At 33.8% G+C, this 27,621-nt stretch overlaps 1 protein-coding gene across 1 annotated transcript in view; it reads right to left on the bottom strand.

The window, feature by feature from the left end:
• Window positions 1-27,621, bottom strand: part of GRIK2 (glutamate ionotropic receptor kainate type subunit 2) — an 839,395-nt gene that overhangs the window by 218,625 nt on the left and 593,149 nt on the right. Inside the window, exon 12 of the mRNA XM_063917041.1 lies at window positions 24,550-24,773. Within this exon, the coding sequence (XP_063773111.1) occupies window positions 24,550-24,773 (224 nt within the window). The remainder of the gene's footprint in view (window positions 1-24,549; window positions 24,774-27,621) is intronic.

Here is a 27,621-nt window from a genome sequence, read left to right as displayed (position 1 = left end):
ATACTTTTTATACTGGTCTCTTGAAAAACATAAAATGTGAGTTTGCCTGTAATCACAAATAAGCGTGTTATTATGATCCTAAATAACTTTTCCAACATTGTATTATAGAATAAGATACAAAAGGAGAACTCTAGCACATATTTTATTGTGTTCCTTATTTTATGAGATACAGTATAGAAAAGCTTTTTCACAGCAAGAAAACACCATGGGCCAGATGTAATGGAGTACAAGTTGGCTGGAGGTGCGGGATCCCGGGCTGAACTTGGATGTTTTTTTAAAGTGGCAAACATTTACAAGGCATGGTTTTGCCTTGTACATGATTGCCACTTTAAAAAAACACCAGAGTATGGCTGAGAATCCACACTGCTGGCCAACTCGGACTTCATTACATCCGGATCCACATTGAAAATTGGGCCTGATTTTGAGATGCATGTACATTTTTCTCAATTGTCTACTGCCAGTAAACAGAAGCCACTTTATTCTGAGTCAGCCACATCTATGACACAACATCAGCCACAGCTTTTTGCTTGAAAGAGCAGGCTTCATCATTATTCTCTGTAGTTGCACCAGCCCCATACTTGATTCAGTAGATCCAACTGAAAACATTTGGGTCTTTGCTAAATTCTACATGCATATAACACACTCATGGGATGCTTTATTTATGTGTGACTACCCAGTGGATGCCTATTGCCAGCCAGTAATGCCCATTCAACCAAAAATAAAAAGTCATTTAAATGCAGACAAAACAGCATAACTCACAAATGTTCTAAGTTACATAGGCAGGCTGCAGAGCATTTACAGTTTTTTAAAAATGCGAGTAAAGAGAAAAAGAAGTGACCTTTGTTGGGAGAACTCGCTCTCGGAAACAGTAGAATTAATTTTGTATGAGTTGTAATGTAATAATAAAGTAATTAAAACATAACTTTTAATAGTAGCAATGTGTGCAATAAAATATAAGTACACCGTCAAAGTCAAAAAATAATAAAGAATTGGATAGATGGCTACATTGATAGTGAGTACAAAATAAGTTGTATCTGTGAATATATTGATGGATTAATTAAGCATAAATTTCAAGTCTGCTAAGTATATATCCACACTCCTGCAGGATCAGCCAAGTTGCTAATCTGATACCGTCAGTAACCTACAACGGGTGGTCTTCAGTATGCTGGAATCCTGACAGCCGGCATACCAACACTTTTTCTCCCTCGTGGGGGTCCACGACCCACCTGGAGGGAGAATAAAATAGTGTGGCACACGTAGCGCACCACCGTGCCCGCAGCGAGCCTGCAAGGGGCTCATTTGTGCTCGCCACGCTGTCGGTATGCCGGCAATTGGGCTACCGGCGCCGGTATGCTGGTCGCCGGGAGCCCAGCCGCCGGTATACCATACTACACCCCCCTACAACACCTGGTATTCCCTAGTGGTCTCCCACTGACATAATAACCAGGCCCAACACTGTATTGCTTCCAAGATCAGGTGAGATTGGGCATGCATAGTGTGGTATGGTCATAGGTTGTGTTTGATCAGATGCATGGAATGCAGCTGTTATGCAGTTTGTGAGAGTTAGTTATCACTAGGCCAGACTGCAAAGATCAATATAGTGCCTTAGCATGGTTATTTAGTTGACCGTCATTTCGCCAATTTGCAACACAATTTATTAGGTATACAGAGGTTTAAATCATATGGTCAATATAGGCTTAAGTCAACCGGCCTTTGTTCTGTATGTGCATAACAGCAACACTTAAAGAATTCATAAAAAAGGCTTGCATGAAAAAGGCCTGCGTTTATTGATGTGTGCATACCTAAATTCCTTTTTGGAGATCCAAGAGAATAATGTCTCTATTGCTGATCAGATCTCCCTATTGCGCATCTGATAGAGATCTTAAAGGTTAGAAAAATAGCTAATAATTAAATCCTCTGTGGGACTGTTACATTAGGCTGAAAGAAAGAAGCTGAGGCTGTACCATTCTAACCCTTCTGCTATTCTTCCATCATGCCAACATATTTGTATAGGACGGGGAATGAGAGAGGGCAGGGTACAATCATTCAGCTTGAAGGAAGGTAGACAGACTTTTAGCACAAAGGTTGGTACAGAGATACCCTTGATGTACATTTATAACACAGCGCAAGTAGTCCGTCTCAGTATTTATCCCAAGGTGCAACTCAGTCATAAAAAGAATAAAGAGACAAACAGATATATGCAGGATAAGTGTAGATGCCTATGAAAATAAGTCCTCAGACAACCACATTTTGGCTGGCTGACACATTAGCCCTCTATGTACAAGTGATGTCGTTATAGCAACATTGTTTCAACCTTTTTAGTGTCCAAAAAAAGATACATCTGTGAATAATAACACGTACATTTGTATAAATGGAAATAGGAACTTTAGGATGCCTAGTAGCTTCACGTTGAAACGGCTAAAGCACCAGAGATAGATTATAGCCTTTAACTCTGCATGGGTTAGTGCTAGAGGGCTGGATGCAAAATTAAAGTGATACCACCGCCGTTGCATCCAGAACCCCAGGGACTGCTTAAACGTCAAAATTGTTCACAGTTTAGACAAATAAATCCTGTGATATTATATATATATTTGCATATGTCTACTGTGATCCGTACTGGAACATTATCAGATGTAAAATTAAGGTGATACCAGTGCCATAGCAGCTAGAGCCCCAAAGACTGCTTGAACATCAAATTGTTCACAGTTTAGACAAATCCTATGATATCGTATATTTGCATGTGTCTACTGTGATCAGTACTGGAACACTGTCAGATGGTTAATAGTGAGATTAACGTCATAGCAGTCATAGTAAATAACATGGATAATTTAGCATATATTTGCTGGCGAGACTGGCATTGCTGATAACAAATTTGCATATAGCTAAATATAGCTGGAGAGTGAAGGCAATGTAAGTTAAGATAGGGAGATACTTAAGCGCCTTGATGCGTCCCCTTGCTAGATGCTGCTGACTGCTATGATCCATGCGGTGTATGTTTGAGCGGCTTGCCTGGTCTCCAGTCCTGCCAGTCGCCAGTCGGTCACATGAGCGCGCCCTCCGTGACCGCGTACACGTCACCCGACGTACGTTTCGCAACAGTTTGTTCATGGGTAGCCTGGTTAGTATGTCAGTGGGAGACCACTAAGGGAATACCAGGTGTTGTAGGTTACTGACGGTATCAGATTAGCAACTTGGCTGACCCTGCAGGAGTGTGGATATATACTTAGCAGACTTGCAATTAATGATTAATTAATCCATCAATATATTCACAGATACAGCTTATTTTGTACTTCCCTATCAATGTAGCCATCTATCCAATTATTTATTTATTATTTTTTGACTTTGACAGTGTACTTATATTTTATTACACATATTGCTACTATTAAAAGTTATGTTTTAATTACTTAATTATTACATTACAACTCATACAAAATTAATTCTACTGTTCCCAAGAGTGAGTGCTCTCAACAAAGGTCACTTCTTTTTCTCTTTACTCTCATATTCAATTATGTCCTTGGACCTATGGGAGCACCACTGTCCATTTCATATACCCCAAAAAAATTGTTTCTAAGTGGTAGATGGTGATCAATAATAGACCCTTATCTAGACTCAGTTTTATCGGAAACCTTATCATATAATCTGTTATTCATCATATATCAATCAGTCCTGTGCGGTATTCTCAACCCCATCCCTCATCAGTTTTTAAAAATGGACAGATCCGTCTGCATTCTGAATTGTTTGCACATTATTACCAGATGTTTTTAAAGGATATGTTTACTCAAGACAGACGTATAAAATGCACCTGGCCCAACAGGTGCAGCAATAATGGCATACATTCAGGATGTCTCCCTTCAATAGAAGCTTAGCAAATCCAATTTTACAAATCTTAAACCACAGGTCATAAGGAAAAAACATTTTGGCCTGAGTTGGGTCTAAGTGGATATGTCATTGGAACTCACAGACTTTTGATTTTACTATGCATTTGCCAAAGGAAGAAAGAATGTGAATACACTGTAGCAGTCATATGCATATGGTTATAGATTTATATTGTTTCAATTAATCTATTCATTGACAAATCACACTTTCCATTAAATGGGCATTTCTGGGTGACAACCACATGATCGCATGAAACTGTTTCATCTTGTGGGAGTCTCAAGATAATGTTGTGGCTGACTACCTTACTTGATTGTAGCATACAATAAAGCAAACCCAAATCAAAGTAAACAGTGTAAAATTGTGTTAGAGAAACACTACACTTGCCTAGTGATATTTAGAACAGGGCAATGTTCAACACCAATTATTATAACATATGTTATTGTTTGTCCAAATTAATTACTTGGTATTTATTATTTTTCTTTCAGTCACTGCTTACATTTATTACTTTATTTGCAATTTCAATAAAATTGAATATGCCTAAAATCATCCGAATTGATGTTATAAGAGTAGGAATGGTTGATTTGCATTTATCTACATTTAGTTTGACAATTAATCAATCTGGAGGAACTAAAATATAAAAGAACACAATAATTTTTCATATCTGCAAGTTTTGCTACACAAAAAAGATTGTACATAAAATATGTTATGAATTCTTGAACATAAATCACAGAGCTATCTGGTAATAGACTTGTTGTTGCATGTGATGCACTAAATTAGCATTGTATAAATTAGATACAATCAGAAAAATATATGAAATAGGTTTTATTTTTCAACATCAATTTTCACTCTGTAGACTAGAATGCTAACAAGGTTGTATTCTTACAAATTAATATTATTATAATACATTTCTTCGAGCACTTCTGAAAATATAAGGAATATATTTATGTAATGTTAATTCTTTACTTGTTCTGTAAAACTAGATTGTTATAAATTCAAGTATAAGAATTGTTTCTGTCTATCTGTCTATCTATCTACAGCAGGGGTGTCAAAATTGTGGCCACTACCGAGACAGAGAACATACATATCTATATCACAGCAAATTGAGATATTATATGCAATGATATATAAATTTAATTTGAAACAAATCACAAATAATTGTGAGGATATTCATCATGAGAACTTAAAATGTTAAAAGGTAATACATGTTAGAAACAACTGCTTTTGTTGTGACATAGATATGTATGTTGAATTTAAAATAAATATTGAAATTGTCTTTACATTTTTTAAATAATAATAATAATAATAATACCTGTGTCACTCTTGACCTATTCCTAAATATATCTCTTTGTTATACATACCTAATTAAAATGAAAATACATTGCTGTAAAACATTCATCTGCATTTCAGTAGAATAGTGCAAAACCTTTGCACACATGCAAAGATGTACAGGTATTGTATAACACAGCTGGGGGACTATTACCCCAGTGTCACATACAGTACATAATTAAGGTAACCTTCAAGTGCAACTATTAAAATTTTTGTACTTGTATTCTTATCCTTATGGCCAACCAGTTAAAGGGGATGTAGTCAAAAGGCTGACAATAACAATGTAGAAATTGATGTTGATATTACAATTTTGACATTTTTAAAATGTTGACAGGCAACATGTAGACCGGGTAGAAATACTTAATACCACTGCAGCATCCGAGGTCTGATCCAGATGTAACAGTCGCAAGAGAAGATGCCACTGTAGCAACCAAGAGAAGGAAATTCACTAGTGGTTCACCAAGACTAAATGTCAACATTCTAACTTATTGATGAATGTTGACATGGTCATTGTCAACATTATGACATGACAATATTCTCATTATGACTTGATGAATGTCGACATCATGACTATTGACATTTCATGCCCAACCCAGTTAAAGACAGTAATAGAAAAGAGAGTGATAATATGCCTTTAGTTGCTTTTAACATGCATTTTAGAGCTTTGATCATTACAGAGTGGTTTAGCAACATGCAATTTGTATCCTAAAGGAACAATGTTCGCCTAATGACTACAGTAACTTACAAAACCTTATTAGTTGTGTCAGTTACTCACGTTTACAACTGTCAATTTCACAGCCAGGATCTCCTATACTACTTCCCAACTTTGGCTTAGGTAAAGACTTCTTTGTCCCGCACTTTGAATGCTCGATATGAAGGGGGCTCCCTTTCTCCATCTATGTGCAAGGCCATTATAATAGTGCTTGCTAAACTGAGTAAGGACTCTGCTTACCAGAATCATGTAGATCCATTTCACTTTTGTCTATGGATGTTAAGTCCTTGCTAAGTGATTGGCTGTGCATTTCAATTCAGTGATTACCACGATAATTCACTCTGACCAAAGGGGTTTTATGCCTGGGAAGTCTACTGTTCAGAATCTTAGATGACTATTTAATCATTTGCAAAGGAGTAACCTAGTCGAGCTGGGGGCTGTGGTGTTGTCCTTGGATACAGCCAATGCTTTTGATTCAATTGAATGGGGCTACTTATGGGTTACCTTCCCTTCTTTAAAAAAAGTAAAATGATTTAAAATGCAGGATTGGATCAACAAAATAAATCCTAATATTCATTTTTGCAAAGCCAAATTACATTGGAAAATAATGAAAATAAGATATCTTAATATCAATAGGTCTGCCATATTAATCTACATACACATACCATATTTTTTTAGATATAGAACCAATGGCCAACGAAGCTTATAGCCATTTATAGAGTGAAAGGCAAAAATGTAAACCAATCAGTGCAATAGAGTACACCTGCTTTGTCTAAATGCACACAGATTAAAGCTGCTTATGAATATTTCTGGCCTGTAAGATCTTATATGTTCTTTTATGGATTGAATGCACACAGTTCCTATGTGCTACAGCAATAATAAGTGTAATCACATATCAATCTTTGTAGCTGCAAGACTTCATTAACCAAAAATAGCAGCTTCAGAAGGCAGCATCCATTTTAATCTCTTAATTTTATACAGGAGCCATTTTTTTAGGAGTTGGTTAAAAATTCTATATATTATTTAAGTATAACACAATTGTTTATTACTTTATAAATTTCCTGTATACAAACATAGGTTCATTTTTGTGCCATTTTTCATGATCTGTGCTCACACATAATGCAACTGAGCAGGGCCAATATGGTACAATTTTTTTCTGTTGCAATTTACTATTGGCTGTAACTCAAGCAGAGTATATAATCCTTCTGTGGGGATGGCTGGTGAGTATTTCTAAGTATGAAACAATTCAAGAGTAACTAAAGGAAGTCAATGGATTAGTCAAGATCATAACAGGTATAGAAAAAAATTAGTCATTAAGGAGTTTCTGATTGTTGATGGTTGTCAAATACTATAGAAAATCATACAGGACAGTACTTAGAAACATAGAACATAGAAACATAGAATTTGACGGCAGATTTTGGCCCATCTAGTCTGACCCTTTTTTTTATCCTTTAGGCAATCTCAACCCTTTTTGAACCTTAATTCTTTGTAAGGATATTTATATGCCTATCCCAAGCATGTTTAAATTGCTCTACAGTCTTAGCCTCTACCACCTCTGATGGGAGGCTATTCCAGTTATCCACTACCCTTTCTGTTAAGTAATTTTTCCTTAAATTTCCCCTGAACCTCCCTCCCTCCCTCAAGTCTCAGTGTATGTCCTCGAGTTCTAATACTTCTCTTCCTTTGAAGAATGTTTCCCTCCTGAACTTTGTTAAGACCCTTGATATATTTGAAAGTTTCTATCATGTCCCCCCTTTCCCTTCTCTCCTCCAAACTATACATGTTAAGATCTTATAGCCTTTCCGGGTAAGTTTTGTGATGTAGGCCATGCACCATTTTAGTTGCCCTTCTTTGTACACTCTCTAATGTATTTATATCCTTCTGGAGATATGGTCTCCAGAACTGGACACAGTATTCCAGATGGGGCCGAACAAATGACCTATACAGTGGCATTATCACTTCTTTTTTCCTGCTACTGATTCCTCTCCCTATGCAACCAAGCATCTGACTTGCCTTTCTCATTGCTTTGTTGCATTGCTTTCCTGCCTTCAAGTCACTTGAAATCGTGACTCCTAAATACTTTTCCTCCTCAGTAGTTTCCATTATAGTACCCTTGATACTATATTTAGCCTTTGGGTTTTTGAGACCCAAGTGTATGATTTTGCATTTTTTAGCATTAAACTGTAGTTGCCACGTTCTTAACCATTTCTCAAGCCTACCTAGGTCATCAATCATTTGTTTTACCCCTCCCGGTGTGTCTACCCTGTTGCATATCTTTGTATCATCTGCAAAAAGGCATACCTTCTCTTCAATACCATCTGCAATGTCACCAATAAAGATATTTAAGATAACTGGACCAAGTACAGATCCCTGGGGTACTCCACTGGTAAAATTTCCCTCAATAGATTGCACTCCATTAACTACAACTGTCTGTTTCCTATCCTGCAACCAGGTTCTTATCCATTTAACGGTTTTATAATCCACCCCCACGCTTTCAAGTTTATTTACCAGTCTGCGATGTGGGACAGTGTCAAATGCCTTAAAGTCTAGATATGCTACATCTACAGCTCCCCCTTGATCTATTATTTTCATCACAGAGTCAAAAAAGTCAATAAGATTTGTTTGGCATGATCTCCCACCAGTTAATCCATGCTGTTTTGGATCCTGTAAGTTGTTTGATAATCAGACAACTAAAAGGCTACATTTCCAGGTTTTTTTCTTTATTTTAAACATTTATATTCTGGTCAAAAATCACCAATCCTTTCTTTACTGCAGAGATTAAATATCTTTTTCATTTAATTTTTTACTACTTTAACAAAACTTTAGCTTTTGCAGTTCATTTTTCCTTACTAAATACATTTGCAGGTGTAAAAGACCACAATAGGAGGCAGATGGCTTCAATTTTTATATGTTTCAGCCTTCTTAATTGAGGATTGATATTCTCATAGTACTGATCTCTCTGGTTGAGAAGCAAGCATACCAGCTAGAAGCTCATGCATGTTTGTTCTGTGGAGACAGACTGTTTTCAGAATCTCTTGGGTTGCTAAAAATGAATGTGGCAATCTAAAGTATGCATACAAAAATCTCAAGCTGAATGAGGCAAATGAAAAGAAAGGGGACCCAACCTTTTTAAACATTTTCCCTCCATCATTAGTTGACATATGAAACTGTTAATCGTAATTAAACTTGCACTATAAGTAACTTTCAATTGGAAGCTGTGCGGCAGTCTTTTTGCAAGGACTATAAACATGTCTTGTAATTTAACTTTATCTGCATCATCTATATTGATATAGTGAAAAGCTCAGTAAACCCTTAGATACTGTAGGAATAAAAGATAAATTTGTGCACCCATTCATTCTTTTATATTAAGTAAAAACTAATGCTATCTGATATGAATATTTTAATGTAATGTTCTCCATAATCAGCATATTGTACGTTACTCATACTTTTTCAATTACAAGTACCATACTGACATTCTAATATTTTTAGCTGGTGTCCTAAGCAATGCTCAAATACTACAGTATTATACTGTACATGTTCCATGAACCATTTTTGAATAATCTGTATCAGTCTACTGGGAGTAGATAGTGTAATATAGATTTGCACTGGCAGTTTGTGTTCTTTTACATCAAGGATAATGTGGAGGTTGGGGAAAATGCTCATATATAGCTACAATATACAAAGGTAACTGAGCATGTCAGAACAGGTTAAACTGTTGCATACTGTATACTTTTCTTAGTACCTGTAATTAAATTTTTTTAGAAATCACATTGATGATTACAGTATCTAAAAAGAAATCTAGCTAGGTTAGAACATATGCAATATTAACATTTTGAAAAAATAAAGATACATATTAAAGATTATGAATCATTGTTTGCATTTTAAATGATTAGGGTTAGTCAAAAGGGAAAAGGAAATATGGGGTCCTATGTGTACTCATTAAATGTTACTTTACTAGGGAGCATATTCAATTAGCTGGGGAGCTTACCACATGCTGGTTGCATTGCCCGGACCTATTTATCTGCAGCATGCTGTAAACCTGCAGGCTGCACTTACAGTGGGATCCTACTTGCAACCTACTGAGTTGCGAACAGAAATCCTCTGTAAGTAGATCTTTTGCACTTATTGCTGCGCTGCAATTAAGTTAACATTTAGCTCTGGGCACTTAAACTGGAACCTAAGTTTTAATGCATGTTAGCACTTCGTTTTACACAGAAGGAAATGTCTTAAAATTAAATACATCTGAGCATTAATTGAATATGCTCCTCTATGATTTGATACACACCATATGAAGTAAATATTGATTTATTTTAGTTTTTTGCCAGATGATTAATACGCTGAATTGTTTGTATGTACTTAGTGTATGCAATTAGTCACTGCAATTTGTACATTGCCAGATAATATAGAGTTACATTTATTAAAATCTACTATTTAAAATAACATAATAAAAATAGCTTAATGAGTATTAAATTATTTTGTACTCTTACACAATGTGAAAGTCATAAGACTTTGTAATAAACTAACATATTTGTTTATGTAATCAGTGCTCTCTCTGTGAAAGTGGATGTTAGGTCTTTGTTCTGACACTAAATGTCAGTCAGTTAGTGTTATCTAATCTAAAGTTCCAGTTCCTGCCAGCTTTTAAGAGAACAAAATGAGGTGGAAAGGTTAATAATTAACAGCATCATCAGGTTAAACAAGAACAATCAATATTCTGCCACTGTTTTGCTATGTGCTGCTACTAAATCTCTTGGGAGTCTCAAAGAATGAGCGATTTCCTTTCTCTACTCTGGAAATGTGCCGTAAAAAACCACTATGTAATCGTTTGGATGTCGCAGAGTTTATTTATGTGCTATAAATAGACTAAATTTCTCTTCTAAGTGTATTAAAATATACTAATTTGGTTTTCAATAATGTTAAACATATTTGTGCACTTCGACTGGATATATTTCTTATTGTTTAACTAAGTACTGTAAAAGGAATAACAATAGAGCAGGTTTCATATAGCATAAATAAAAATGATCACTAGAGCTATTCCATATGACAATTACTTGACTTCACACGTACAGTTGCCAGCATTATTATACTTACCCATTTCACATTGCCAAAATAACCCAGGTTATTGTCGGGTTGTTGCTGGATTGACCCAGGTCGATGTGTAGTGTTAAAGCACCAAAGTGAATACCCTGGGTCGTGCAAACCGACATTTCAACACATGTTAAAAGAAGGGTTTAACACAGGTCTTTGTGCAGTTTGAAAGACTCTGACCTGGGATATTCAACTCGGGTCTCAGAAAAAGGTGCTGATTGACTGTGTATGTGTCTGCTCAGAGCTATCCCCAATGGGTGTATTATGGTATGCCAGTGGCCGGGATCCCGGTGGCCGGCATACTGGTGCAGGGATCCCGACTGCCGGTATTCTGGCAGCTGGGAGAGTGCAAATGATCCCCTTGCGGGCTCACTGTGCTCGCCATGCTATGTGCGCCACACCATTTATTCTCCCTCCAGAGAGGTTGTGGACCCCCCAAGAGGGAGAATAGGTGTCGGTATGCTGGGTGTCTGGATTCCGGCACCGGAATACTGAGCGCCGGGATCCCAACAGCCAGCATACTGAATACCACCTTCCCCAACCCCTCCTTTTATTTCCTTTGAAACCTCATCAATGTGAGCCAGAAAAGTCAATTTTCGCATCACAGTGTTTAACATGGGTGACTCGGGTTCAGAGTGAAAGGCGATGTGAAAGTGGTATTATTGGTGGACTTCGCAGCTTCTCTCTGTTCATGCATGAGTGGAATTGTTTTGTATCTTTACTAACTTGTTAATTTAAATATGTGACAAATAAGACCTCCATAACAACTATGCCTATAGTAGGTCTATTCATACAATACCCAAATCAAAGATTCACACTAAGTCAAATAGGAAGTAACCATTTTAAGAGCAAATGAATATGAATTAGTGTAACAGAAGATAAACCTTTACAATTTATAATGGTAATAACAGTACATAAACATTTATTGTACCTTCACTTTAAGTACCAAGAATGTTAGAATATTCAAAATATTTTGATTATTCAAACCACATTAAGGTACTAAAGGAGTACCAGGAACCAAAATGGTAAAGATTGTTTTTTGTATATAGGAAAAATAAAAAAAAATATTTTCATTATTATTTCCATAATTACTTTGACTCTACTAGCACAATTCTATGAATTGCCTACTCTGGGGCAATGGTGTGCCAAATATATGTCTTTCATTTAAGACACTGGTGGGCAATCTGATACACTTCAAGTGCCTCATTGAGCAGTCTTTAAATATTCAAAAGAGCTGTACATTTCTCCTGAACTCAATAAGTTAATGTAATACATTTATTCAATGAAAGAGACCCCCACAGACCCTGTATCTCTAATAAAATAGCAACAGGCATTTCATACAAGCATTGCCAGATATAACAGGCAAATATGACAAAAAAACAGGAAGAAGCTGGGGCTACAAGTACAGGCTTGGAGGGCCACAAATGGCTTTAGTGCAGCCTATTGAAAATGATTGATTTAAGCTATTGTGTAACACTAGTGCCTATAACAGACAGAGAATGGTTATCTTTTTTAACAGTTATTGTTTCCCCTTAACTAGTGGAGAATGTCACAGATCTCCCTAATGCCATTATTGGAATTATCTACAGTGTAAGAATCTAACAGCATTTAAAAGATAGTCACAAATATATCTGTGTTATACTAGAGATATAGGGGGGTCATTCCGAGTTGATCATAGCCCTGCAAAATTTTGCAGGGCTACGATCATGTCCATAGACATGTGGGGGGATGCCCAGCACAGGGCTATCCCACCCCGCATGCCAGTGCCGCCCCCCCGCAGAAGTGCACAGGCATCGCACAGTGGCGATGCCTTTGCACTTCAAGAGTAGCTCCCTACCAGCTCAGCTTTAGCATGCTGGCTGTGAGCTACTCATCACTCTCTGGCCCGCAGCAGCTGCGTATGATGTCATGCAGCTGCTGTGGACTGCCCCCCCCCCCCGCACATTCTGGCCACGCTTGCTCGCCCACAAAATGGCAGCCAAATGCCGCCGTTCCACCTCCTCCCACCCAGCGACTGCCTCTGCCTGTCAATCAGGCAGAGGCAATCGCAGCCCAGCTATGGCCTTCAGCCATCTGGCATGCGCTGGCGCACTACGGTGCCGGTGCATGCGCAGTGGGTACCCGTTCGCTCGGGCTGCGATAAAAAGCAGCGAGCAAATGGGTCAGAATGACCCCCTATGTGAGGTCAGGAAGGGGCCATTTACTTATGAGCTCCCTAAATTTATTTTACACTGAAAATATCCAAAAATTAATTTTTGTGATTTACAAGGATTTCCTTGTACCACTGTTTAAGCCTGCTCTTCTACACAAAGGTACACATACTGAAGCTGTAAAATGTGACCCCACAAAGATGCCAGCAAAGGTTTTGCTCTAATCATGTTACTTCACACTGGAGCACATGACCTCCAGATGACTTTAATAAATATTAACTGTAAGTACAGTCCAACCATTAATAAAGCTAATATACAACCAGTTGTACAGGCTATGTCAAATGGAGTAGCCTGTGAAAAGATGACATTACAAGGCAACAGAGCAGATAACAGAGCCTTCTCCAACCATCATGTGCTCTCCTCCACCATACCCAGCCCAACCCATCCAAGCTTATACTTTGTTTACTTATCTCAGAGCTAATGTCAGACTCTATTCTTCTTTCTTCCCAGCTACTTCTTTGGCTGAATGCTATTGACTCCTCTCTAGTACTATTATTTTACCATCAAGAATTCAGCAAAGAGTAGTGAATGGCTGGGTCCCTACCCCCAAAGTTGGGGCACTCAGGCAATAAGTTGCACTGGGAATTTCTCTAGCACACTGGAGGACCAATCTAACATTAGTGATCCCTATATTTTATTCAGGCAAATAACTGTATAGGCAATTGTAAAATATACTGTCATAAGATGATTCCAATATATGGGGTCTACCTGTATCTTTGTAAGAGTGATGAAAACTGGCTATTTCTTTGTTTTATATTTTTATATTTTAAATATTATTAATTTATTTTCTGTTATCTTTTATCATGATGCAAACATTTAAAAAAATAACTTTTAATTCTAGAAGATGTATTGGCCTCATTATTTTGTCAACTTTGCAATGTGCACTTTATAAGAGTCATTTTATAACAGTCAAATGAGAGTTTAAGATTATTTTTAGGTTATTTTAACAAATTAATTTGAAACACATGCAGTTTAGTAGAGATTACCATTAGTATTTTAACAATCACATGCATTTCAGATTGTAATGTTATTTACATGAAACTGTGTTTACTTAAATTATTTAATGACAATATTTAAGAAATGAGTAATATTTGGTGGTCATTTTTTTAAGACATTAAATCCATTAAAAGAAACAGTAAACCAAATAAAGAAATGTAATTTAAAAACTCAAGATATTCCAACAGTTCCTAGAAGTACATCATGAGCATCACTTTCTAAATAAGACATTAACCCCGTAATATTATCCTGTGTGCATTCACTTTATCATTAGCTATATTTTGTGTGGTTGTTTTTAAACTTCTTTGCATGTTTACTCAATACAAATGATATAGTTTTTTTTACTTTTGTGTATGATACAAAGCATAACTTTTAAAAACTGTTTATTTCTTTTCGGAAAGTACTTACTGATTATTCATATGACTTCCATAATTACAATTATAAAGATAAATCTAACTCACTAACTGAAAAAAAAAAAGAAATATTCTACAGGAGTCCCACATTATTGAAACATATTTTGTTATACTTTGCAATTTTATATATCAAAATTTAAACTGTGTCCATTCATAAACCTCGACCTAAACTTATTTACAATTTGTAAATTAAGTTCTAGTTCCTTTTGTTCTCTAGAACCTTTTTGTTTTATAACATTGTGGTCAGTGTTTCATTCCACACAATGGCTCGTTTTATCTTATATGGTAACATATGTGTTTGTTTATATATGAATGTAATGCACGCGTATTGACAGAAAATAGAAATACACATGCAATATATGCATATATACTTATAAAACTATTACTTACCTTAACATGAAAAAAAATAATGCTGTAGTACTGTACTTCAACTCAAAATTATTAATCCGGTTTAACCTTGATGTATCTTCTAAAATACTCAAACTTCATTAAGTCTTTAAACATTGTTATGACTTACCCACATCTTCATTTTAGATGATAAAAAGTATTGATGCATATTCTGAACCAACTTAGATGACAGTTGTTGCCCTTTCCTCATTACAAAATTGAAAATGCCGGTAACAAACATTAAGCCAGTTTTTTCATCCTTGCTTCAAATAATGTCAGCACACATATACAAATGGAAAATATATTGCTTGGCATAGTGGAGTCAAAAGCTGATATAAGGTAGCATGGCATAGTTATGAAAAAGTGTTTACAATATAATTGTAATAAAGATATGGGTTCTCAGGAGACAAGGGTGGTCATTCCGAGTTGTTCACTCGCTAGCAGTTTTTAGCAGCCGTGCACACACTATGCCGCCTCCCACTGGGAGTGTATTTTAGCTTAGCAGAAGTGCGAACGAAAGGATTGCAGAGCGGCTACAAAATTATTTTGTGCAGTTTCAGAGTAGCTTCAGACCTACTCAATGCTTGCGATCACTTCAGACTGTTCAGTTCCTGTTTTGACGTCATGAACACGCCCTGCGTTCACCCAGCCATGCCTGCGTTTTTCCTGGCATGCCTACGTTTTTCCAAACACTCCCTGAAAACGGTCAGTTGACACCCAGAAACGCCCTCTTCCTGTCAATCACTCTGCGGCCAGAAGTGCGAATGAAAAGCTTTGCTAGACCTTGTGTGAAACTACATCGTTCATTGTAATAGTACGACGCGCGTGCGCATTACGCCACATATGCATGCACAGAAGTGTTTTTTTTTTGCCTGATCACTGCGCAGTGAACAAAAGCAGCTAGCGATCAACTCGGAATGATCCCCAAGGTGCAGTGATGTCATTTTCTCAGAGCACCAGTTTCCAGCAGCAGGAAAAAGTAGCAGGCTGCTACTGTATGGTTATTCTACTAGGTATGCTACCGTACAAAACTCATTGGGGAGGACTTTACATGGAGATAGAGAATGATAGACACAGGAAATACAGAAATAAATAAATAGAATGAGGAAAGACAGAGAAAGAGAGAAAGAGTGAGAGAAACAGAATCATATCAAATATACTGATAGGTCCATGTTTATCTTGGCCTTTAGTAGGATTAACTGAGACTGGGCAATCAGACTTAATTCCCTGCTGTAATGACTTAATCCCTGTATGTATTGTTCTCTGTACTGTATTGCAGCTGAGAACAATAGATGAAGGGTTTATGTAAATAAACCATGGTGTGCCTAGGCGCAGCAAAGAAGCCAAGATAACCATGGATCTATCTGTATATTGTTGTTTGACTGTTACAACTGTGTATTTTGCTACTTTTATAACCTTTTTACCCTTTAAGTGTTGGTGCATCTTGCAGTTAGCATTTAGGGATATGTTTAGACCATATTATGAAACAGGAATACAATTGCAACAGATGTATATACCGTAGAGAGTTTTTGATAATTATGCATCATTGTTTAAAATTAATACAGAAGTGATGACGTCAGATCTCAAACACATTAACTCACTGTGTAATGTAGATCTAGACCACATAATTTCATGACATGAGAGTTCCTATTATATTAGAAATGACAGCGAAGGATATAGGAATAGATTAGTAAAAAATATCTGTATAAATAGGAAATATATATGTCATTGTTTGTATTAGGGTGTTTATTGAGACAATATGTGTATTATGAGCAATAATTCTCTGCTTCCATACATTATATGAATATTTGAAGTTGCGTCAAATACTGTATATGTGACTTGCATAAAAGCATTGTATATACAGCCTTGTTTTTATGTGGACATATATGCCATTTATAAGATCCACACAATTTAAAGTATTGAATGCATTATGCCATATATTATCTACACTTACATGAACTGTACTATTGTAACTTCATACTTTACATGATTAATTTTGTAGATTAAACATGGATATATTACATTTTGGTCATACTTGTTTGTTTATTAAAAATAAAAATAAAAATTTAAAGCTGTGCATAATATATGATTATTGTACTAGTTGTTGAATATTTTCCTATGAGTCCTATTTCACCAAAATGTGCATTTATACTATAACATCCAATATATTTTTTATTCTGCTTGGATACATTGATGGAAATGACTAAATAAATATTAGGGCACATGAGTCCTTACTACAAATGTTACAGTAATGCATTTTGACAGCAGCATTCCTGACAGCAGATTATTTTAGCAATGAACAATCCAACAAATCAGGTAGTAAATGGAAGCAGCATAATAATTCACAACTGCCCTTCAATGTACATTAAAAGTCACATCTGAGAATGGCAGGCATTGAAAAATGCTAGATATGGAATCATTTCTTAACATTGAAATGCTCCCAGATGTACTTATACAGTAGTCATGCTGCAATTAAATGACTGTTAACAAAGACTGCAATGGGCTCTAGGGTAAGGGATATATATATATATATAAATAAATATATATATATATATATATATGTGTACAGCTATCCCTTTTTGCTAGATTTTGCCAAAATGCTTAACATGTCTAAGCTGCTCCACCATGAGAAGCAATTGGAGGACTCCAACATTTTTTTCTGCAAAATAATCTGTTGAAAGTAGTAGATTAATACAGCATATTTTAAATCAAATCACAAGGTGTAGTTAATTTGCAGATTAAATTGAATGGATAATTTGGCCTATATAGATTTATTGGGGAAAGATGTATATGGACACATCTATCTATCTATCTTTCTATCTATCTATCTATCTATCTATATATATATATATATAGAGAGAGAGAGAGAGAGAGAGAGCGAGAGAGAGAGATAAAGAGAGCGTATATATATATATATATATATTAGTGTATATGTACTATATATATATATATATAGAGAGAGAGAGAGAGATAAAGAGAGCATATATATATATATATATATAAAAGTGTATATGTACTATATATATATATATATATATATATATGGGGTGATCCCATCTTGACAGAGATTGTGAGCTTGCCCTGGATGGGGTTGACAGTGAGTTAATTTTACTGTCAGGCCTGTAAAAGTCAAGAAGGGAATGTTTTATGTATAATGTGATTCATGTTATTAATTATTTTAATGTTATGTAAATAACCTGCTGTATTATGATATGAGGTTTATTTTGGATTAAATTACTCAATCTTGATCTCTACATTAGAAAAGGGACTTTAAAGAACCTAAATCACCATTTAAGAAATCTGTGGTTATTAACAGATTACAATTTTAGACATTCACCAAACATAATTTTCCATTACAATTCCATTGGTCCCTACTAGCAGGGGACCTTTTGGGGATAGCAACCTATCCTCATAAGGACATTTCCTAATTAATTTAATTGATTTCATTCTGATAAAATTATAAAAAATGGTGGTGTTTCAGCGCAAATGCAGATTTATTTATTTAATATATATATGTAGCCTGGAGAAGGTTGTGTTGGAAGTTTGAAGGATACTAAGATAACAGCCAGTAATTATCAGTCCAATAATCTGTCTTGTCCTCACCTCAGTGCTGGAGAGAGGAATTACTATATGACAGTTAAAAGTACCTGTATCTTTGGTTCACATAGAACTCCTCCAGACATCAGTATATACTGAATTATGCATATGATGGGAAAAATTGTTTGAAGTGGAGACTGATCACCATAGTGGCTGACTGTTCACAAATTTGTGTATCTAACTGTGATCAAGTGAATGGTATTATACTACTCACTAAAATTCTCCTCCTAGCTTAAGGGGGTATTTGTTATCTAAGTGAAGGGCATCACCACAGACTAATAACATACTACACCAGAGGGTGCTATTTCTCATCCTTTCCTATAGATATACAGAATATATACATATATATATATATGCCGAGAGAATATGCACTTGCATCCAATAGAGTTAATAGGGGTGCACCACTAAGGTAACCAAGCCAAGTTTCAATATATCCAAGATTGACCGGAAGGTTAAATGAGGGCACTCACCAATAGAAAAAAAATTAATAGTTCATAATTACCACCATTGCAGATCACAGTCAAGACTGTGATCTGCAATGATGGTGATTATGAACTATTAAATTAAAATGTATTCTATTGATGAGTGCCCTCATTTGACCTTCTGGTCAATTTTATATATATATATATATATATATATATAGTATTAACATTAGTGTGAATTACAGTTTAAATAGATTTTTCCTTATTTGTTTGTCATGCTTGAAAGTATTCATGTAAAACATTATACAAATATTAAAATAATGAAAAGTAACTAGTTATATGAATGACAACCTTAAAGTTGTTTGATAATATATATATATATATATATATTTATATCTATTTTATAAATTTATGTATTTTAACTTCCAAAGGAGTAGCTTGGAAATTAAAGAAAAAACAATGATTTGATGTGTATTACTTAAAAAGTTAATTTAAAGTAGGATTATTAAACATGCATCACCAAAATGTATTTTTTTTAATTATACCCTAAAACTCAAATGTACTAAATAACCTAGATCAAAGTTCTGTTACACAAAGCTGTACTATACAGTGCTTTTTTAAGATTAACTATTCCATACTGGTTTGTTATTGTATTATTCTATAGAATTGTATGCACAGTTGTTATTTTTTTACTATTATTAGATACATTTAGTTTTAAAAATAGCAAGTCACTTTTTCTTTAAATAAATGCGTGTTCTAAGAAAATAAATTTTCTGAAAAGCTTACGATACAGTGCTCTGTATTTACTACTTGTAGTTAATGACTCCTTCATACCTGCTCCTTGCTCCTCCATATACTGTATTGTGTAAAGTATTTGAAGCAAGGTGAAAACATCTCTTACTTATAAAAATAAATGTCACATTGACCACAGACCTAACAACTCTCTCAACCTTATTATAGACTTTTTTTTCTAGTATAAGAAAAATAGCAAAATAAAAAAGTATAAAAATAATAGCACACTTGTAAAAACTAGATATACAATATATGATGAAAAAGAAAAATATCAGAACATTAGTATATTTTTTAACTAAGGAATTGTATAATTCACAAACATATTTCTAAAACACCACTAAAATGCAATAAGGCTCTCACCAATGATTGTTTTGTATTTCAGAATTAGAATGTTATGCCTTTAGTGCAATTTTATTTGTGCAGTTTAGCTGAAATTGGTACCTAGCTAATGTATACAGTAAATGCTTATTATAACTTACATACTTACAATATATAGTAGCACATTTTAAAGCTATCATGTGATTTTAAGAAGTTATTTATTAGGTTACTGTGTATTAAACTGTTAAAAAATGTCTAAAAAAGTTTTACATTATTACAAGTAATGTATGTAAAACACTTAAAAAATGTGGGAAAGTTGGTTTTAGTGCTATGATGGTTTACTGTCTTTGTATGTCAGCTATGCTAGAATAAAAGAAAAAATACTATTAACTTTTTTAAATATATCAGTATTTTTTATTTCTAATGAACTACTTTAATTAAGTAATTATTAATTAATATTAGTTTAAAAAATAAACAAATTGTTATGCAGTGTGATAACAAATTTTATGTATTCTTTCTTAAAATGTATAAAAAACTTTACAAAAAACACAATGTTATAATTTTCATGTCAGTATGCCATGTTTGGCTTCTTGCATACAAAAGCTTATAGCTCCAGATGCATTTTTTATTTACATCATGAATTTAATATAATTTTTGCTGGTGTTGACGATATAACTTTAATATACAATACCTATAATATAGCCCATAATTTATTTATGATATATTAAATAAAGGTTTTGGAAAAAATATTTGAATGGTTTGTTAAACATAATGACTTTGTTTTGATGCAAATAAAACTGCAAGAGAAAAATAAAACCTTTACTGTGGAGAATTCACCAGTTAAATGACCATTATATTCAATGTAGAACATATTATCTAAGTTGCTGTCTACAACCCAAACTTGCCAGTTTATGATACGAAATGACTCAGGGCAGGATGTAGTATGCATTGCATCCATAATGTGATACATCCTGCCACTTATTGGGTACATATCAACATTAATACCACCAGTATATACCTAGAAATGTAATTAATTTGCAAAGGATGTAATCAAAAGGCTTCAGGATATATACCCAGGAGACCTTTTGTGCATGCGTAGTATGAAACACTCTGTGGAGGACACTGGGATTGAATTAGTTGGATACCTCACAGCTGCAAATGTAAAAAAAGGCTGCAGAATGTGTTGCATTCCAGACTATGGTACAAAAACACAGAAAAAAATACATTTTATGAGATTTGCCCTCATTTATGACCTTATTGCATCCCACCCCCAGAGATTGCAGCTATTATTAAATCTATATAACTTAGATTATGGGGGCATCCAATTAGAATTGGTAACTTGTGAAAAATTGGTTTGCTGGGGGTTTTCTTATTGTCTACAATGCTGGCTCTTATTGGGGGTTTGGTTTTACCTGGCTCAGGCATGTGAAGACATATCCCTGATAAGTGACCATAATTTCCATGAAAATACATACAGTAGGTCCATTACCTTTTGTGAACACAATGTAGTTTCATGCAAAATAAAAAAAACTTCTTATGAGAATTAATAAACTAGGGGGATACAAAATCAGCTTAAAAAATTGTGAAACCCCCATTTATTGTGGACATTGCATTTTTATAGCTATTTGGAAATCACCTATATATAAAATATATATTATAGAAATATAATTTATAATAAAATATTACAGAAAAAGGAACTTTTCCTTAAAATACCCATATATTATTTATCTCACTTCTTCCTAACAACATTTCCTTTTAAAATATATTATTCCAAGTACTGTATGTAAAAATATTACAAGTTTAAATGAAATCACTTCTATAAAAATAAAAAATGCTATAACCAGTAGAGTCAAATCATTTTAAAATTGTTCATGTGAAGTCATATTTTTATTTGTATATTTTATCTTACTGGACAAAGAAAGCTTTGTTTTCATTGTGACTGCTGAAATAAACCTACTCTACTTCCCTTGTTTCCCATTGGAATTCTGTGGCCTTTTAATCTTCATTTGTTGATCTGTTCTACTTATTTTAACTGTGAATCAGCTCAGAAAGAGCAATACACAAGAGGACTCAAAAAGCTGAGCATGCAGAAATGTTAGCAGCCACAGTAACATTGACAAAAAAAATAAATTGAACTAGAAATAAAGATTAACATAGTAGACATATTTATATAAAGTTACAAATAGCATATGTGTATTTCATTTGTTTTAAGCTGGCAAAAAACATTCTAATAACAGTGGCATAAACAACCATTGTATTGTTAAAGGGAGAACTAAAATATAAATATATATATATATATGTTCACCAGAGTTCGGGCGGCACTCAGAGACTTTCACAACTCGGAACAAAATAGTGAACAAGCCCCGCAGGGCTGCTTTAAAGCAGCCCTGCGGGGCTTGTTCACTATTTTGTTCCGAGTTGTGAAAGTCTTTGAGTGCCGCCCGAACTCTGGTGAATATATGCAACAGATATCGGTCTGATGGGAAGGCACCTGAGCAGGTGAAACATAAGACCGGAGTGCCAGTGTCTATTTTTGGATTATATATATATATATATATATATAAAACATACTCTGGTTATATGGGAACTACCTGCTATATTGAACAAATATATACTGTATGAAACATAAAATGTAGTCATTCTATGCTGCATTACAGAATATTTGAACAATAGATAATTCATTCAAAACAACAAGTTATATACATTTAAATATACTAGTTATAGGACTCCTTAAATTAATAAAAATTGATTAGAAGTAGCAATGTTCACTTTCACTAAATACTGTAATAGTTTTAAATCACTTGCTCTAAAATACTAATTAAATAAAAAGGTAAAATATATTGTTTGTTCTGCAGCAAAGGAGCCAGTCATGCACAAATTAACAGGTTACAAAAAAATTATATCATTTACTTATTTTTTTAGAGGTACAATGTAATAAATGACAGATACGTAATTATTTTATACAATAAGTTGAGTAGATTTCTAAATATACTATATTTTATATTATTTTCCCATTTTATATAGTACTACCAAAGTGGAGGTCATATCATATGCTATACTAATATTATTTAAGACTTATTTAAGTGCTGTATACTTAAATACTACTGACATTTTAAATAGTTGCCTTATAATCTCATGCTCTTTTGGGGAAAGGAAATGAAAAGCTGGAGTTTAAAGTAGGTAATATTTTCTGAAGGCTAAAACCATCCAGAATAAATTGTGAATTCTATTAAATAAACATGGGAGCTAAATCAAAGTTAATGTATTATTTATTAACATAGCATAGTAACCTGCACATAGAGATGGTTGATTCTTTACTTCTTTTATGACTTCAAGGAAACTCTTAAACTGCCTAAAAAACAGCTCACAACATAATGTTGTAATAGCTAAGGAAACATTTTAGCAATATGTGAAATTGCTCTTTGGCTATGGGCCATTGAAAGAAATGATAAGCTGTTTTATAGAGTCAGTCAAAAGTGCCTTACAGAGCCGTGCATAAAAAGGATTTCAATGCTTTTTCAATAAGCAACACAAGGAAGAAAGCGTTTCATTACCAAGACATTAGTTAATAGATTTTCATATACTAGCACTATCATGTTAACATTCAGGCATGGATTTGTAGAAATGCCAACTTAGCCAGGGCCATTAAGGTAGACTTGCACAGTGCTTGCATTTTAAACTATTGGAATTATTTTTTATTTTTATTAAATATTTTAATGCTGTAATAATTACATATTAAAATATTTAATTGTAAGATCAACCAGGAATTATGTTATCTATTTCATTTACATTAATACATCATTATACCATTTTTTTATTTTTTTTATTTTTGTTTGGTGGGAAATATATTGTGGCAAAGTTATTAAGAGATACAATACCATAAAACTATTGCTCTAGTGGTTTCAGCTCTGGTGGAGTAAAATATTTTGTATAGTATTACAGCAGACTATTACGACAGACATTGTGGTTCTGAATGGAATGCTCAAAATGATGTACTTTACTCAGATATTAAAATAGTTATAAATGTTAGGGATAGTCATAGTTATGAGTCTAGGAATGTTGAAACAGTGTTGTTATAGGAAATAATAAGATGTAGATGTAGCCTGTCTGTTGTATATTGCATATGAACTCATGAAAAGCATTAAGAATCTTTTCAATACTGATTTCACAATAGTCTATAATGCCATAAGTAGTACAAAAAATGTACCTAACCAAAATTCTTAATTCTAATGTTTTAATATTATATATTACTGGTCTCTTAATAACAATTATTGGTCAGAGCCTTAAATACTACTTGCATGATAGTACATCATAATAATAAATCATGTAAATAATATAACATGTGACTTTTGACAATTATAAATAACAGCAAAAACATAATTGTCAAATAATCACAAAGGTAGATATGTTACCTGGCTATGACAAAGAGCACACAACTGACACCCAAGTAAGCCAGCAGAATATACATCCAAATATCAGGGGAAAGAGGATTCAGGAAGGAGAAGACGCCTGGATTTGTACCATTAGGCTTCCGGTACAAAATACTTATTCCAAGTGTCATAAATGGTTTGGTGAAGTCGATGACCTGCTCTCGAACATATGTAATAGCCAATGGTGCAACTGCAAGGTCAGCTTTCTGTTGATATAAATATAAAAAATAAGACAAAAAACCAATTAGTTAAAGTAAAAAGAATGTAGTGCAGTAAATGTCTCAAAATACAAAAGAAAGTAGGAAGGTCTTTTCTAATACAGTAAGCTCACATTGGAGGAATAAAGTGAAATATTTAATACATGTCATCAAAGATTGCAATTAAGAATGTTTAAATTGTAAATAAATAGTTCCACACAAAATCACATAAAAAATTTTGCAGTCTAAAATGAATTACAAATATGGCTAACAAATCTGTTGCAGTTATATTTACCTAATTACTACTTTTTCATCACAATTTATATGTACAGTAAATGGCCATCCCTACAATGGCACAACTTTCTAATGTCAGTCTCACAATCTTAATTCCCAACTTTAGAGAATGTATAGGATCTACAAGTGCATTTTAAACACAGTCAATTCCCTTGGTACAGGATCAAGACAAAAGAAAAAATATAGCATACATTCTTTTTTTAATTTAAATTCAAAATTGAATGTACATTAAGTGGATTTTATCTCACCATACATAGAATAGGTGTAAAAATGATTATGTTCTCAATGTGTTATACCCAACATGCTTTTAGTTGTTCATCATATGCTTTTTGATATAGATATAGCTTGATATTGGAAAAAAAAGAATGAGAAATCTTTAACTTTTTTGTCAAGTGTACTCACCTTAATGGCACATAGAGAACGGTGATATATTGCTTCCTCTACATTTTTTAACTTAAATTAATCACATTATGACATTCTTCAAAATGAAATACTGCATATAGTGTAATAACGGCATTAATGAAACATTTTTATAATCTACGACCCTCACAATGCTACTATACAGTGCTTCACTTCACAACAAATTCTGAAGAAATAAGCAAGACTCATGAATTTCATAAAAAGAGGAATATTGTTTTTAACCAACACTCACGCTAATAGGAAGATAATTAATTTAATTTCTACGTTAGACCATTTATGATTTGAAGACTTATCTCATAAATGCAGAAAAACCATGCTGTCACTGTGGGTTGGATGCTTTTGAAGACTTCTCTATAATGCCAGTTTTACACCCTGTGAAGGATTTTATGTTGTAGAATTTAATAAATTAATTTGGAAATGAAGAATGTTAAGGAGGCAATCTATCACACCTACATAAGTGCTGCCAAGGTGAGCACACAACACAAAAATTCAAAGAATTCTCAAGCTTTCCATTACAATATCACACTATATTTTTGTAATACTCATTTTTATGGCAATTTGGAAGAATTTCATATGCAATAAGAATACCTGTTTTCATACAAAAGAAAAACACGTTATATAAGCCACTTTCACTTCAATCAGATCAAACCAGCATATTGATTAAGTAAAACAATATGTACTTAATCAAAGCAAATATCTTTTGTTTTTGTCACATGATGAACAACTAAGAAAGAAAACAACTAATTTACACTGATTATTTTTTTCATATGCCCCTGCATATAGAAATCATATTGATATGGGTTTCTTATATGCAGTGCCTTGTGGACTAATGCAATGCCTTTCTGATATACATGTAATTTTGTTCATATTAAAAACTTATGGTATATGACCCTTCTCAAAAAAATTTACATAATTTTATATTTATTATGAATATTTATTTCCAGTGCTTATAAGTGCAAAACATTTAGTGAGAAATTCCACTTAACCTCTGCTGTTTGTACTCTTCTAGTCTAAATCCTGTAAACAAATGTTTATATATAAGGTTTTAGATTTTATAGTGTATCCTATTGAAATAAAGGTAACAACATACTTTTATTACTTGATGTTATGTGATGTGATGCTTAAGTTAAAACTGTTTTTCTTTGTAACAAAAATTACAATACTTAATGTTTCAGTAAAATTCCCTACAGCAACAGTTTTTAATAGGAAATTTCAAGGTCATTCCCAAAAGCTTTGTTCTTTACTCAAAGTATTTTGAGTTGCAGTGCTTAAAAATTTGTGTCAATATTCTTATACAGATATATCTGTTTACTCTATGTAGTAGTATTATTGTTGTTATTATTATTATTATTATTATTATTATTATCATCATCATCATCATTTATTTATATAACATACACATTTCATGTAACACATTACAACTTGGAACAAATAACACTTTACACCTGGGAACAAACACAGTAATAAAGTGAGACTGGGTATTACAGACAGTGGGTCCTGCTTGCAATTTTACAATCTATAGCAATAAAGTAGCTATAATAAAACAGAGATCATTGTAGAAAGTAGAATATTGAGAACAGTTGAAGAAAGTTATGGATGTGAATAAGATTATAATCTACTCTATGTCATTGGCTAACGGAGGGAATTCAATTAGCCACGATAATGTGGTAATTTACAGGGATCAAGCTTTTCATGTACAATGCCAAAATAACCTAAAAAAGTGACATTTCGTGGCTTGGACGCTCCTGTGAATTGACATATCATATTGAAAATTCTAAAAAATGTGATACTTGTGAAAATTCTAGCCATCAAAACCAGAGAGAAATGTAGGAGAAAATGGGGAAATCTGCATGTAACCCACAAAAACCCAAACTAAGATAGAATGGAGGCATATAATTTTTTTACTGGTCATAGTGTAAAGATTTTTTTGCACTTAACTTGGGTCAATGGCTGTTACATGCAGTTTTCAAAACAGTGGAAAAAATATAAAAAACAAGTGTTTTTCATCAAAATAAGTGCACAAATAAAATTGTAGGTACATGAAAATGGCTATAAATACATAGTTGGGTAATTTTAAGCCACTTTCAAAAAAGCCTAATACATTTGTACCACTCATAAAGCATCTGAATATACCTGCCCAATA

The sequence above is a fragment of the Pseudophryne corroboree genome, chromosome 4 (assembly GCF_028390025.1).
Source record: "Pseudophryne corroboree isolate aPseCor3 chromosome 4, aPseCor3.hap2, whole genome shotgun sequence".
Taxonomy (NCBI): Eukaryota; Metazoa; Chordata; class Amphibia; order Anura; family Myobatrachidae; genus Pseudophryne; species Pseudophryne corroboree.
The sequence above is the reverse complement of the archived record's forward strand: the minus strand, read 5'-3'. Positions and strand labels throughout refer to the sequence as shown.